Here is a 13003-nt window from a genome sequence, read left to right as displayed (position 1 = left end):
GGCTCTATGCAAAAAACAAACTGAGGAGCTAAGAAAACGCTAACGTGAGAGCTATACGGTAGCGTTTTATTAGCTAGATATATATATATTTACTTAGAACTTAAATTGTGGAATAAGGGAAAAACTTCGAAATAACCCTTTAATTTGTCTTTTAGCATTAATTTTTAAACCTATTTGCTAAAATGCGCATTTTTATTTTAACGATTTCAAATATCTACATTGCTGTACCGATTTTATGCAAAAATTTGATTTTTAATTACATTATTTTGATATGTATGCTCACTACTTTATCATTTGACCCCGTTTCAGCTAGGAACCTAAAATTTTGTTTACGGTCATAATATTTTTAAGCACCCCATAGTTTTTTTGATGATGATTGTTATTAATACGCGTGTATCGTATTAAATATTTAGTATAAATATGGAGCGATTAAAATAGACAAAGGTTATTAACCCAGTCATCAGAACAACATATAATTGTATTATTTTCAAGAAGCTCGTCTGCCATCTTCACTGATCCTACTCATAATCAGCACCCATTAAAGAGCGGGCGCGAAAGAACAAATAAAACATTTTTTATGAATAAAACAGCATAAGTTTTAAAAATATAGTAATTAAAAATATACACGTGGATAGGGCAATTGTGGGAGATGATAATAAATTATTATTCTCAACAACAAACCAATTCCACTCTGTGTACTATCACATATTGGTACCACCCATAGAGTAAAGAATGTATATTATATGATATTCTTTACTCTATGGTACCACCCTTCAGAGCGACCAAGGCAGAAATTTAGGTACGTGATTATCACGCGTTTTAAAAAATATTTTTGTACACTGTTCGGCCACATTTTCACTTACAACAGCAATATTCTCGGCTAAACAAGCACCTCGATGATGTACAGTACTTACCTTATCTCCAACGCTTCTAGTCTCTTCAAATATTTTCACTACGTTGCGAATTGTTCGCTCAGTAGGACGATGAAATTGATCATAACCTTCCCGTAAATTTCGATACACAGTTTGTACAGAATTGTTATTTATATAGACAAGTTTAACGCATTGAGCGGTGGTTAAGCGATCCATTTTTTAAATATGTTGTTGGAAACTAACATTTGACACTTTGAACGCGCGTGATTATTGACAGCTGTCTTATTTACAGCGTCACGTTAGTGCTCGACATAGGAAGCTCAAATTGGATCAACTGTATATTAAGATTTGCTTTAACTATTAGCCTTATGATAGCCGATAAGACAAGTGTTAATATATTGCACAATCTATTAACAGCCCGAATACAGCAAAAGAGCTACTACTGTAACATTTTTTTTACAGATCCAAAAGTTTTCAAGAAAATAATTTCAAAAAAGAACATCAATACAATCCTGGCTGGTAATCGCATTGTAGAATATTTACAATATATTTTTTTTAGAATTCTTTATTTAAAAAATTTTAATTATATATACACACACATCCATAATTTAAGAAATAAAAAAAATACATTCTTTAGGTATTTATATTTTTTATAAAACCATCATACTTTCATCTTCAAAATGACAGAAATGCTCATATCCCATCTTCATCAAATACTCGAATATCTTATTGTTGACCAAATTCTTTAATTCCTTTGATTTCAGCAATTCTTTCAGTGGAATCAAATAATCATCGAGATTGCAATCTGAAAATTGAATAATTAAAAATATACACATACACCTTGAAATAATCCAGCACTGTTATAAAGCGCATTAAATATTCACCCATTAAATGTACAGCATTAACGGCTTTGAAAAACATCTTATTTTGAATGGTGGTGATTGGTGAATCCTTATCGTACGTGTCCCAATTATCAACCAATATAGTGGCACACCACACCCGACGTCTCAGTTCGTTAATATCTTTTGGCGTAATATTATTTTCACCGTTGCCGATGAGTTCGCACAGCTCTAAAGCTCGAGTGTAATCGTATTCAGTCAGTCCGTTGCCGTTATATGTGACAAACATCTAAAATTTTAGAATTAATATATTATTTTAATACACAAATATAAACATATGTAGCAAACATACATCGACAATATCTCGAGGCTCCATAACTCGCAGATTGTCAGGATCTAATCCATGAACTGAGATGAGCTCAGGCGGTAATGTATGATGAGCCGCGAGAAGCAATCTATAGTTTGTATTGCCTATTATGTCCTCTGAAGCGTTCTTTAATACGTTAGTCTCATCGTTGGCTGCATAAGCGCACAACTTACTAAGCGACGCTTGTATCTAAAATCATTTTATAATTCATATCAAGAAAATTATGAACAAAAGATTCAAAGCACCTGTCTTAATACTGTTGAAGGTCAAGACACTTTTATAATATTAATAAAATAAATAAAATTATTTACAGTCATTCTGTTGACAGATTCTGATTCGCTTTCGGATAGCTGTATCAAAGTATTGGCAGCTTGAAGCCATCTGTCTGCCCTGAGCTCATGAAGCCAAAGCAATTCGGCTCCATCTACTGTGTTGGTAGTTCCTTCTACTTGATTCTCGGGAGTATCTTCTTCGTCCGTTAACATCTGATCGACCTCATCTGTTCTTGACTCCATGCCTTGCTCAGCTAGCCATTGAGATAGAGCGACTCCATGATGAGGAAACGCTTTCAATAGAGCTGCTTGACCGCCACGACCCCTCTTCACAAACCAACGGAATGCACATTGTTGGAAACCCTTAAAATATATACAAATATTTATGATAACTCGAGACTATCTTACAAATATCCTTGAAACTACCGAAACTTACATAATTTTCAAATCTATTCATGTATTGATACAGCTTCTCCCTATTGTTAGTCTTTTCGCATATAGAAACCAATATTTCAAAATCATGGAACTTTTCTCCCAGACTCGAGGCGTGTTCATATTCTTCACTATCGACTATAAATATAAAAAATTAGCCACTATGCTCAAAAGCTATCATATAATTCAATTCAATATCTCACCCAGGGGTCGTATCATTTCAGTTCTCATTTGAGCATACTCCTTCATCAAGGGTTCTCTTCGTTTGTTATCAATCGGAAAGCCTTCTACTCTCTCCCTTGTGAATTCCAGAGCTGCAGATGCCAAAGCCGTAGCTTGAGACTTTAATTCGCCTCGCAGTTCGATTGGAGCCCTGCGCGCTCGACTTATTGTCAAAGCTTGCTGAGAACGAAGAGCACTTAAGAGCTTTCCAGCATCGGGCGAAGACGACCATATTGTATGGCTCAGTTGCAATTTTAACGCTTGCGGAGGTATGGCATAAAAATCAGCATGTTGATGACGATATTTAAGCACCTCTTGTAGAACAGTCTATCAAAATACAAAATACACATAAAACATTATTAAAAATAATAAAACACCCATATTTAGCTAAATTTATTAACTTATTATGTATGTTCTAGCAATAAAATATTTTTATTTTGAAAATATATTATTTAATATATCAAAAAAGTTCAATTATTTTTTATGATTGTGTCTAGGGATTTCAATACTAGTAATACCGGTATTGAGCCAAAAGTCAACCTTTGATACTACCAGTGTTACAAAATAAAATACTAGTTTTACTGAAAAAAAATCCATTTTTATTAAATCCGTACATTTTATTTGTTGAAAACTATCTGCATGGCTAAGAACCATGAAAACGACGATACTTATATTGCTTGAAAGAGCAAACAGAGAATAAAATAATGCTCGTTGTAGGGGATTAACTTAAATAGTGTAAACATGTTTTTTTAATAGTAGTGTTTATAAGATGTTTTTCTATTAATCACAGTGAGTTTTCCCTAGCTGATGATTGACCCACATCTCTGGTGAACGATGTTTAGAGATTATCTGATCAATAAGATTTAGTTGTAATTGCAAAAAAACAATTCATAATCAAACATCTATTCACAACTGGAGGGATAAACTTATGCTGTTAAAGCCGATTCGGTTTGTGATAAAGCATTTTAACCGTCTAAAAAAATGGGACACCACTGTGGGAAACCTTTCAACGGCTTTAATCACAAGGTACATATTATAAATCAGAAGGGATTAAAATATCTATAGCCTTGAGAAAAGATAACGCACGCGGCCGTTTCTAATGTCTTAGCGGCCCTCGTCACCCTTTTGTAATTGGTTATATCACCAAAAAAGGGGCGGGCAAATTTCTATGGGAAAACGTATTATATAACAAGCTTGGCAATTGCTCACTTTGTAGAGCAGAGAGAAAACATTTTAGCTCTTTAACGGCTTACGGACAAGCCCCGCACATCAGCGGTTCACCGGTGGGTCGCATATGTACACATTTTTCATATGACCCATAGGGCGGTTTTATTCCCTTTGAGTTTAGTAACTTATTTAGTAATATTTTATTATTCTAATGCGTTTTGTTTTATTTTTCAGAATATAAAACAATCCGGCAAAGATGGAATTACTTATATGAATCATTATTTCTATTGTAAAAAAAGGGTACCATTTAAACAGGGAATTATTTAAAGAGATATGTGCATTTAAATAAATACTTTATTCCATAAAACAAATTCTTTGTTTATTTATGTAAGGTAAATTTTCGGATTTTTTCTTAGGAAAAGGTTTCGTTGCAGTTATTCATGGGGTGTTCACGGTTCTGGCCAATGCTCGCTCGCAGTTAGTCTCTGACAGTAATGCACAAACAATTTGTATTATGGAACAATTATTTTATATATTACTCATTTAAATTGTCCTCTAAAAAACGTGTTTTTCAAATAATGTTCTAAAAAAAATATTTTTCAGTTGTATATTTATTATTTATCTAATAAAAGAGAGAAGAAAATAATATCAGTTTTTTGTCTGCTGTCTGCCACAAACTTTTAGACTAAACTGAAACTTTTTTACTAGCAATTGAATTATATTGATATTTATATAATAACTTTTACAATAAAAATATTCACCGTTTTATACTGCTTTTATGTACTCTACGGTGATTTTTCAACGGGTTACGATATTAGTTGATAAATATTAATAAAAAGTTATGAACATTACAGCAAATAATATTAATAAAAATAGATAAGCTTTTACAACGATTTTTCAATTATTCTTATTTTATTAATTATTAAAAATATATATTATATATATATAAAAATGCTGTTCTAATGACATAGCCTTCCTTACAAACTGATTATCTAAAATTTGTTTTAATACTTAATGAATTATAATACGCACAGTGATCATTGTGTTGATTTTTGTGATGAGTTGCGATAATGCTGGTGGAGCACATCCGGAAGTATCTTGGTCACTACACCAATTCACAGCCTGGATTAACGCTCTTTCGATTTTTGAAACATTCTTATAAAACAAATCAGATGGAGATAGAGCAGAACCTGTTTCCGATATCTCATCGTCTTCGGAATTGGATATAACCTATAAAAACACAAACAATTAATTACGAATACAATTTTTATGACAGCAAATTTATAAATAAATACTTGTTGTATAGCAGTATCGATAATGTGCTGATGCTGAGTCTGCTGCTGCAACGACCGAAGAGTTATCGCAGCGGTGAGTTGTTCAGCTAGTCCGCGCAATAAAAGTATAGTGGGAGCAGGCACCGCTCCCGAAGGAGATGCTCCTCCTAAACGAGCCCATAGTCCACTAGCTCTCAAAAACTCCAAGAAAAGAGAGAAAGCTTTTCGCTTGTCTTGCAGTTGAAGTCCGATTTGCATTGAATTCGAGCTGCCCAAAGCCGCTCCAGTGCTCCCCGTGTTGACTTGGCTCCATCTGATTGAAATATGATTAATACAATGCAAAGATAAAACATTATTGATATTTTTACCTAGGATCACTTGTAGGAACGTCGTTCATCAAATTGGTGGCTATCGTCAGCACGGTTCGATCCAAAGGAGAGTTTACAACGTTGATCTCCTCGCCGGGAGGGAACAGTCCGTTTATTATAATCCTGCTCTGGTTCTGTTCGCGTCTCGTGTGATGCAGAAATGCAGCTTTAAATAGTTCAATTGTTGAGCCTTGTCCGGCCATTTCACTAGCTTCCACAACTGCTTTAGGATCGATCTCGTATAAAGATAGATGTCCATCGAAAGCGTCTGAAGGATGCGGAGATGCAATGGGACTATCGCAAAGTGAACTATAATAAATGTAAAAGGGTTGATGAATAAACAAAAATAAATATATATTAATAGATGAAAGATTCTTACATATCGTGAATTTTTTCATTAGAAACCACTGATATGACACCGTGGGCCTTCGAGAAGAATAATGGTATACCGTAGCATAATCCAGCACCAAGAATCTGATCATTGTTTAAATTCAGTTCAATTTTATCCGGCTTGTCGTTGGGTGTTACACCTGAAATTATTATCAGTTCTTATTATTTATTGAACTTATGTATGTATGTACTATGTAATACTATCTATTGGATGATTATCATTATTAGGGCTTGGATCTTCAGGATATCTGAGCACTAATATTAGGCAATATATTTAATTTATTAGACCAGGCGTACTGTATTGTTTTGAGATACTGAGACACATACATCCGAAGCAGGGAATTTCATTATTATAGATTAATACCACGGGAAATAATAGGCAACCTTGTCGAGCATTGCAAGACATTTTTTTATATTTTTTGTTTAATTTTTGGGAATATCGATTATTAATTATTTTTATGTTACATTTGGTAATAAATTGAGTAATGATATATTACATGATGCTATGACGATCTTTGATCTATCGTAAAGCAAAGCAGTGGACGATGTGGCGACCAAGTGTCCATCTTGTGGATTCGATCGTGTAGTACTACCGACGCCAGTCTGCAACGGAATAAAACTTAACAGCCGTCCAATTCCGCCTTCTTCGTCTACACACATGTGCGCTAAAAAATTAAAGCCATTAATACATTGTAGAATATATACATGTGTACGAATTCAATAAGTACCTAAAGCGTAACGAGTTTGCGGAGAGCGCACAATGTTCATGGCTGCAACGTACAGCATTAATCCTCCGTTCCAAGGTTGTAAATCGCATATTTGTACATCCAACGAGGACGGATCACCCGGCGGAATCATTGAAGTTTGCGAGAAAGCGTCTCGCAATATTTTTTGTAAGTCAATCTCTGCAGTTAGACGTTCGTTGCTGCCCAACTGCCACACTTGAGCGCATAATCCTGCTACGACACATATCCTAACTCCCTCGTCGTTTCTCGGGTCATCCAACTTAGTGACACCTATTAATCTCTGAACAAATATATAAGACAAAATATATTAATGAGATTGCTCAGTTAAACGTATCAGGCGATATGTAGATTATTACAGTTTCGGATGATGTGTGAGCAGGCAAAGCTGAAAAGAAGAGTGAAGAGACGCGACGACCGAATCCTCCAAACCAACCGTTTGATCCTTGAAGTGTACGAGTCATTATATTGTGACGTCCGCCTAAAATAAAATAATGTTGAGCCATAATTTCATAAGATAAAGACAATGATTAAAAATAATATGACTCAAACCAGATATATTGAATTGAATTAAGACGACAGTGCACGTTGTAGTCGTCAAGACACAACCAACTGGATTCACATCAACTAATGTGTCAGATTCTTGACCGTGAAGATCAGCAGTTTTTTCAATGTATCCACCTTCGTGAGCGATCGAATGCCAATATCTTACAACACCCTCTGGAGAGACACCGATGCATGACGGAATCTAAGTGTATAAATCATTATTATTAAAGATGTTTTGTTGATTTTAAGAAAGCCGTCACAATAATGATAATATTTTTATTTCTTGTAAAGCAGTAGAATTGATTTATTTATATTGGTTGAAAATAAATAAATAAAGAATTTACATTTTAATTATTTATATATGTACGTCACTTTTCTGACTTTTAGGTGCGAACGAACGGCAGCGAATAACCATCCCATGAATAACTCTCTGCAACGAATCTACTTAAAAAATGTAATTTCTATTTGTATATAAATAAATAAAATGTATAAACAAATGAAAAAATATTTTTTCAGAATAAATTTGACCCCCAATAACAGGAAAGTACCAGGTTAATGGTAACAAAGTGTTTTTAATCTCATAGTGGAGCAACGTGAGAAAAACAAATCAGTTTACAAAAGAAACAATACCTGATTTCCTTCAGTATTAAAGACCGCAACCAAGTTCGCTTTGTGCGCAAGATCCGTTTGTGGCAGAGTCAACTCGTAACAAGTCACAGGAGCGATAGTGGTAGGTGTAGATGGAGCACCCCTGGGTCTTTTGTCTCTATATTGCCAAACTAATAACCGACGGCCGCATACAACCCAACCCCAACCATCCGGAGATAACCTTGCAGTTATTTGTAAATTGCCTGTTGATGAAATATGCTCATTTTTAAATTAATAATGTTCAGGTGATCAAATTTAGAAAAATATCAAAGGACACTAAACATAAAATGGCCATTGTGGGAATTTTTGCTTCAAGAGGGACAACAATTTTGAAGGCAATCCTCCTGAAAGGAGGACGTCCTGTCACCTTAATAGTATTAATTAACTATGAAACAGAAATGAAACACTCACTATCTGCAAATGTTAATGTTTCAGTCACCAGAACCGGTAGAGGCAGTCCAAAGTTCTCTACTGTATTTTGGGATGTTTTTAAAATAACTTGAGAGGCTTGATTGATGCGACTCGATGTGTTAAATTTGCTATAAAAAATATTAAATAGACTCAATGTCAATTTCATTATTCGGCTAATTAGAGTTGAAAAGTATATTGAAATTTAACCTGTGTGATCTAAACGGTGAAAGCAAAGAAGGGCGAACGCTCGGGCGCCCCCTGATGGCGCTACGCCCAGTTTCCATTGCCGGTTATTATTTGACGTTAACCTGAAAGATTGTTGTCGCGCGCTCTAACTGTTTCTCGTTAGACCGAGCCCCGAATTTGCTCGTTACATCGAATCTATTAAATGTAAATAAATTTAATTACGTGCTTGTTTTCAATACAAAAAATCGCAAAAGCTTAAAGTTTACTTTAAAAAAAATGTATTGCATTCATATCATATATAGTCTACGAAAGATGATTTAAGAAATATAGATACTTACTCGAGTAGAATTCAAAGTAATTTAACGAGAAAACGAAATATTTTTAATCGAGAGTAGTACAAGACCACGCTATGCTTTTTTGTCATTGTTTATGCACGCACACAAACGCATTTCTTACACAGACCCAATGACGTCAAATACGCGCGGTTTCCAAACGTTCGCAAAAACACATATTATATTTTTTTACATTGTTTCTTTGCAAATACTAGTATTTAAAAATAAGTGATAAAAAACATATCTATAAAAAATAAACCTAAATTACTTAAAATAAAACATACATCTATAAACATGTAACATAAAAATAATAATTATAATTGTTTAATGCCTAGCAATCCAAGCGTATTACTACTTTATGCATTTCACACACAGCTCTGTGACAAACAAAACACGATACACGTATAATTTTATTACCAGAACAAAAGTTACACCTACACTTTCGTCCAATATTACGAGTACTGCTGTGCCAAGACGATGTAGGAAAATCTTCGGGGGTCTTCATAAATAATTCTATCGCTGACTTTTGCGGTTTATGCAAATAAAGATTCTCCTGTCGTTCAATTGCATTTTTTTACCAACGTATTGTATTAATCTTCATCTGATTCAAATTAGAACATTTTAATCACGAGAGAAATTATACACCGATGAATTCTAGATCTGATTCATCAGAATTATTCTATATTTTGGCCATCGCTATAAATATTATTTAAACTAAAGTTAATTTATATTAAAATTATTTAACGAGGTAAAAATATTAAATATGCTTCTTAAATCGAAAAATATTTGATAAGCGCAAGAATACTCTGCGCTTCGACGTAACTCTCCCGACGACATGTATAAAAATACTGACGCACGATTGAAACGCCTTCTATCGCGTGCGTCAAAGCGAGTCAAAGCGTGAGGCACATAGCTCTAGCTTTCTCGCTCTGTCATGCGCACTTTTGTATCTCGCTCACACACCTACAAGTGAATCCGTGCAAGAGAAAAGGGGATATACTCACCGTCCAATATACTTACCCATCTCTCTTTTGCGAAATTCTCTGACAAAGCGGCATAGCATGGCAGAGCCGGCCAGAGGAGCAGGCAGTACAGGCGATCGCCTGGGGTGTTTGATCTTGTGGGGCGCCGTGATACCAAATAAAGGCGATATTCACTAAAAATTATCAAACAATGTTGCTAAAAAATATAATCTGATATTATTTTTTTTGTATACACTACTGTGATTATTTCACGCGTAAAAATCGCGACGAAAAATAAACTACAAATTCATAAATACCCACAATCGCAAAAAACAGTATAGTTTCAAATAAATTTAATTACTTTAATTTTAAATATATTTTTGCGCTTATGTAATGAGTTAAGAAAGTATTAATAGGGGGGGGAAGAAGTGTGCAAATTTAATTTTTGCCTGTGGTGTCAAATAACCTAGGGCCGACCATGAGCATGGGCGCGTGATAATTAAATAAACAACGATTGACTGAAATAGACAATATCCAAATTGAATTAAAGCGGCTGATGTGAAAATAAGTTGACGTGCAGCGAATAAAATACCAACCCGTCGTTAAAGGGTTTTAACATAGAATGTCATAAAACGACTAGGAGTCGACGATTCACAGGATTCAGACCATAAAGCGTTTTGAATTTCTGCATATACATAATCATTGAAAAAATATAACAAGCGAGCGTTTCAGAGGATGTATAATGTAAGACTTGATGCAAGATTGTTTTTTTTTATAATTTAATGTTTTGTATGAATGGATTGTCATGGGTTATTATTATATACATATTTGGCGATCCTTTTGGGGCCCCCTGATCTCAAGAGCTTGCATTTGCTGCCTGTCCCCGCGGTTTAGTAGTTACGTAGCTGGTGGTAACCTATATTATATGGACCATTTTTTTAAATAATATGTATATAATTTTCAGATTTTATGTTGTACTTATAAACTTAGTAAATACGTACATAAAAAATGTTTATTTTTACGATTCCCGCATACAATGTACCTGAAACATCTAATTGACTGAGTTATACCCCTCGCAGGTACACGAAGGATAACTGTTTAGGTATAATTAATTCTGAAACGCTTCAAATAATATTTTTTTAAGAGAGTACTCAAAACTCGCTATGTATTTTAATTTGCATTTTCTAAAACAGGGAAAATAATGATAAAAATATATTTTAGTTCAAGTCAAAGGGCAATAAATATTAGTTTTTAATATATTACTAATCGTTAATAAAAAATGTTGATTAGGACCAACATTATTTTTATGACAATACGTTTGACTTTACAGGTTATGGTATACGCAGGGATTGATTCCGATTTCTTAAAGTAAATACGTCTATTTGCAACGAATTGCATTGTAAAATTGCTAAAGGAGTATAAAATCTTTAAGGTTTGTTATTTTCACTTAGTTATATATGTATATATTTATAATTGTGCCATAAATGATACATTTCAGAAATCAGGATTACAATGGCAGGAAAGTCATTAATAGCGGGCACCGAACGAGCCCTCATAATGTTACGAGGGCTACCACGCGTCGCCCTCGATAATATAAAAGACAACAAGACGATAAAAAGTGTATGCAAAATCCTATTGTTAAATTACCTAACATACATAAACGTACATACTCAATTTGTTTTCGCTTTTCAGAGTTGGCATCGCGGAAGAGCCCAGCACGGCGGCGACAAACACGGTCATGGTAATAAAGGTTCTGGTCAACGTCAAAATTACATGCGCATCGGATACGAAACGGGCAACGCTCCTTTCTATTTGCGTTTCAAACGCGAGCCATATTATTTTAGACAACAGTAAGTTAAACTATATTTAATAACTTTTGTACGATAAATTTGCAACAAAGATAAAATAAATCGATTTATATGTTGAATTGCATGCTGATTTTAGCTTTTCGGTGTAGTTTTTCCCGATACATTACAATTCTTCATTTATCAGTTATAAATTACTATACAATTCCCACACTATTAATAGTTTTTCGTGGGATTATTATTGTAGAGCTCTTGTTTAAATATTACTTTTTTATCTTTACAAAAAAAAATATTGGTAATTTTTGTTAATCGAGTAGTACAAGTTATCTAAAACATAAATGTTAGCAGACTTGAATTAATAATAATTATGTATATTTACAGTTTGCGTCGTCAATATCCACCAATATCTTTGCAAAGCCTTCAACTAATGATTGACACCGACAGAATTGATTCATCGCAGCCGATCGATATCATAACCTTTTTCCAAAGTGGATTATACGATATACATCCGGGAGAAAAGCAGTTTGGTGTCCAATTGACCGATGAAGGGCTAGATATATTCAAAGCGAAGATTAACATTGAAGTTCAGTGGGCTTCCGAGCAGGTGATAGCTGCGATAGAGAGAAACGGCGGCGTTATCACGACGGCTTATTACGATCCTCATTGTTTACAAGCTATGAGGGATCCGATGAAGTTTTTCGAAAGCGGCGTAGCTATTCCTAAGCGAATGATACCGCCGTTAGATGCCTTAGAATTTTATACCGGCGCTGGAACAAGGGGCTACTTGGCGGATCCGGAGGAGGTTTCCAAGCAAAGATTATTGTTAGCTCAAAAATACGGATACCTTTTGCCAAAGATAGAAGACGATCCTCAATATGAAATGTTGATGATGCGAAAAGATCCAAGGCAAATCTTTACAGGATTAGAACCTGGATGGGTCATCAGCTTAAGAGATAAATGTATATTTAAACCCACGGATAAAGAACTATTGGAATACTATTCCACTTAAAATATTAATATAGGTTTTTTAATTAATTACTGTAGTTCTATAAAAATAAAATGATTGTTAAATAATATATCTTTCACTAAAAAATAAAAGTAATCCTAGTCCAGTTTTTTATAACAATATGACAGTTAAAATCAGTATAAAATCCCACAGTTTATATT

At 34.2% G+C, this 13003-nt stretch overlaps 2 protein-coding genes across 2 annotated transcripts; one reads left to right on the top strand and one right to left on the bottom strand.

The window, feature by feature from the left end:
• Positions 1-1501: 1501 nt before the first annotated feature.
• Positions 1502-8884, bottom strand: Nup133 (nuclear pore complex protein Nup133). Its single transcript, XM_088189873.1, has 17 exons — positions 8759-8884; positions 8552-8679; positions 8123-8343; positions 7499-7694; positions 7306-7427; positions 6932-7229; positions 6701-6868; positions 6193-6343; positions 5814-6122; positions 5467-5758; positions 5204-5401; positions 2986-3331; positions 2787-2920; positions 2390-2713; positions 2064-2267; positions 1757-2000; positions 1502-1677 (listed from the first exon to the last, which is right to left on the bottom strand). Exons 1-17 carry the CDS (start codon positions 8833-8835, stop codon positions 1523-1525), a joined length of 3567 nt encoding a protein of 1188 aa, XP_088045999.1. The 5' UTR covers positions 8836-8884; the 3' UTR covers positions 1502-1522.
• A 2415-nt stretch (positions 8885-11299) lies between these two features.
• On the top strand, positions 11300-12910 carry mRpL15 (mitochondrial ribosomal protein L15). The gene is made up of 4 exons (XM_088190937.1): positions 11300-11463; positions 11530-11651; positions 11724-11881; positions 12218-12910. The coding sequence occupies exons 2-4, from the start codon at positions 11544-11546 to the stop codon at positions 12843-12845; spliced, it is 894 nt and encodes a 297-aa protein (XP_088047063.1). The 5' UTR covers positions 11300-11463; positions 11530-11543; the 3' UTR covers positions 12846-12910.
• Positions 12911-13003: the final 93 nt, after the last annotated feature.

Source organism: Plectrocnemia conspersa, unplaced genomic scaffold (assembly GCF_051122295.1).
Source record: "Plectrocnemia conspersa isolate PC_06_02 unplaced genomic scaffold, ASM5112229v1 ptg000008l, whole genome shotgun sequence".
NCBI lineage: Eukaryota > Metazoa > Arthropoda > Insecta > Trichoptera > Polycentropodidae > Plectrocnemia > Plectrocnemia conspersa.
Note: the sequence above shows the minus strand (reverse complement) of the source record. Positions and strands in the feature narration are given on the sequence as shown.

Excerpts from the sequence above, each read along its gene's own strand:
- Nup133 (XM_088189873.1), bottom strand. The coding sequence starts at position 8,835 with ATGGAAACTGGGCGTAGCGCCATCAGGGGGCGCCCGAGCGTTCGCCCT. Across the intron at positions 8,680-8,758 it reads TCACCGTTTAGATCACACAG|CAAATTTAACACATCGAGTC; the intron begins GTTAAATTTCAA and ends TATTTTTTATAG. Across the intron at positions 8,344-8,551 it reads AACATTAACATTTGCAGATA|GCAATTTACAAATAACTGCA; the intron begins GTGAGTGTTTCA and ends TTTCATCAACAG.
- mRpL15 (XM_088190937.1), top strand. The coding sequence starts at position 11,544 with ATGGCAGGAAAGTCATTAATAGCGGGCACCGAACGAGCCCTCATAATG. Across the intron at positions 11,652-11,723 it reads ACAACAAGACGATAAAAAGT|AGTTGGCATCGCGGAAGAGC; the intron begins GTATGCAAAATC and ends TTCGCTTTTCAG. Across the intron at positions 11,882-12,217 it reads CCATATTATTTTAGACAACA|TTTGCGTCGTCAATATCCAC; the intron begins GTAAGTTAAACT and ends GTATATTTACAG.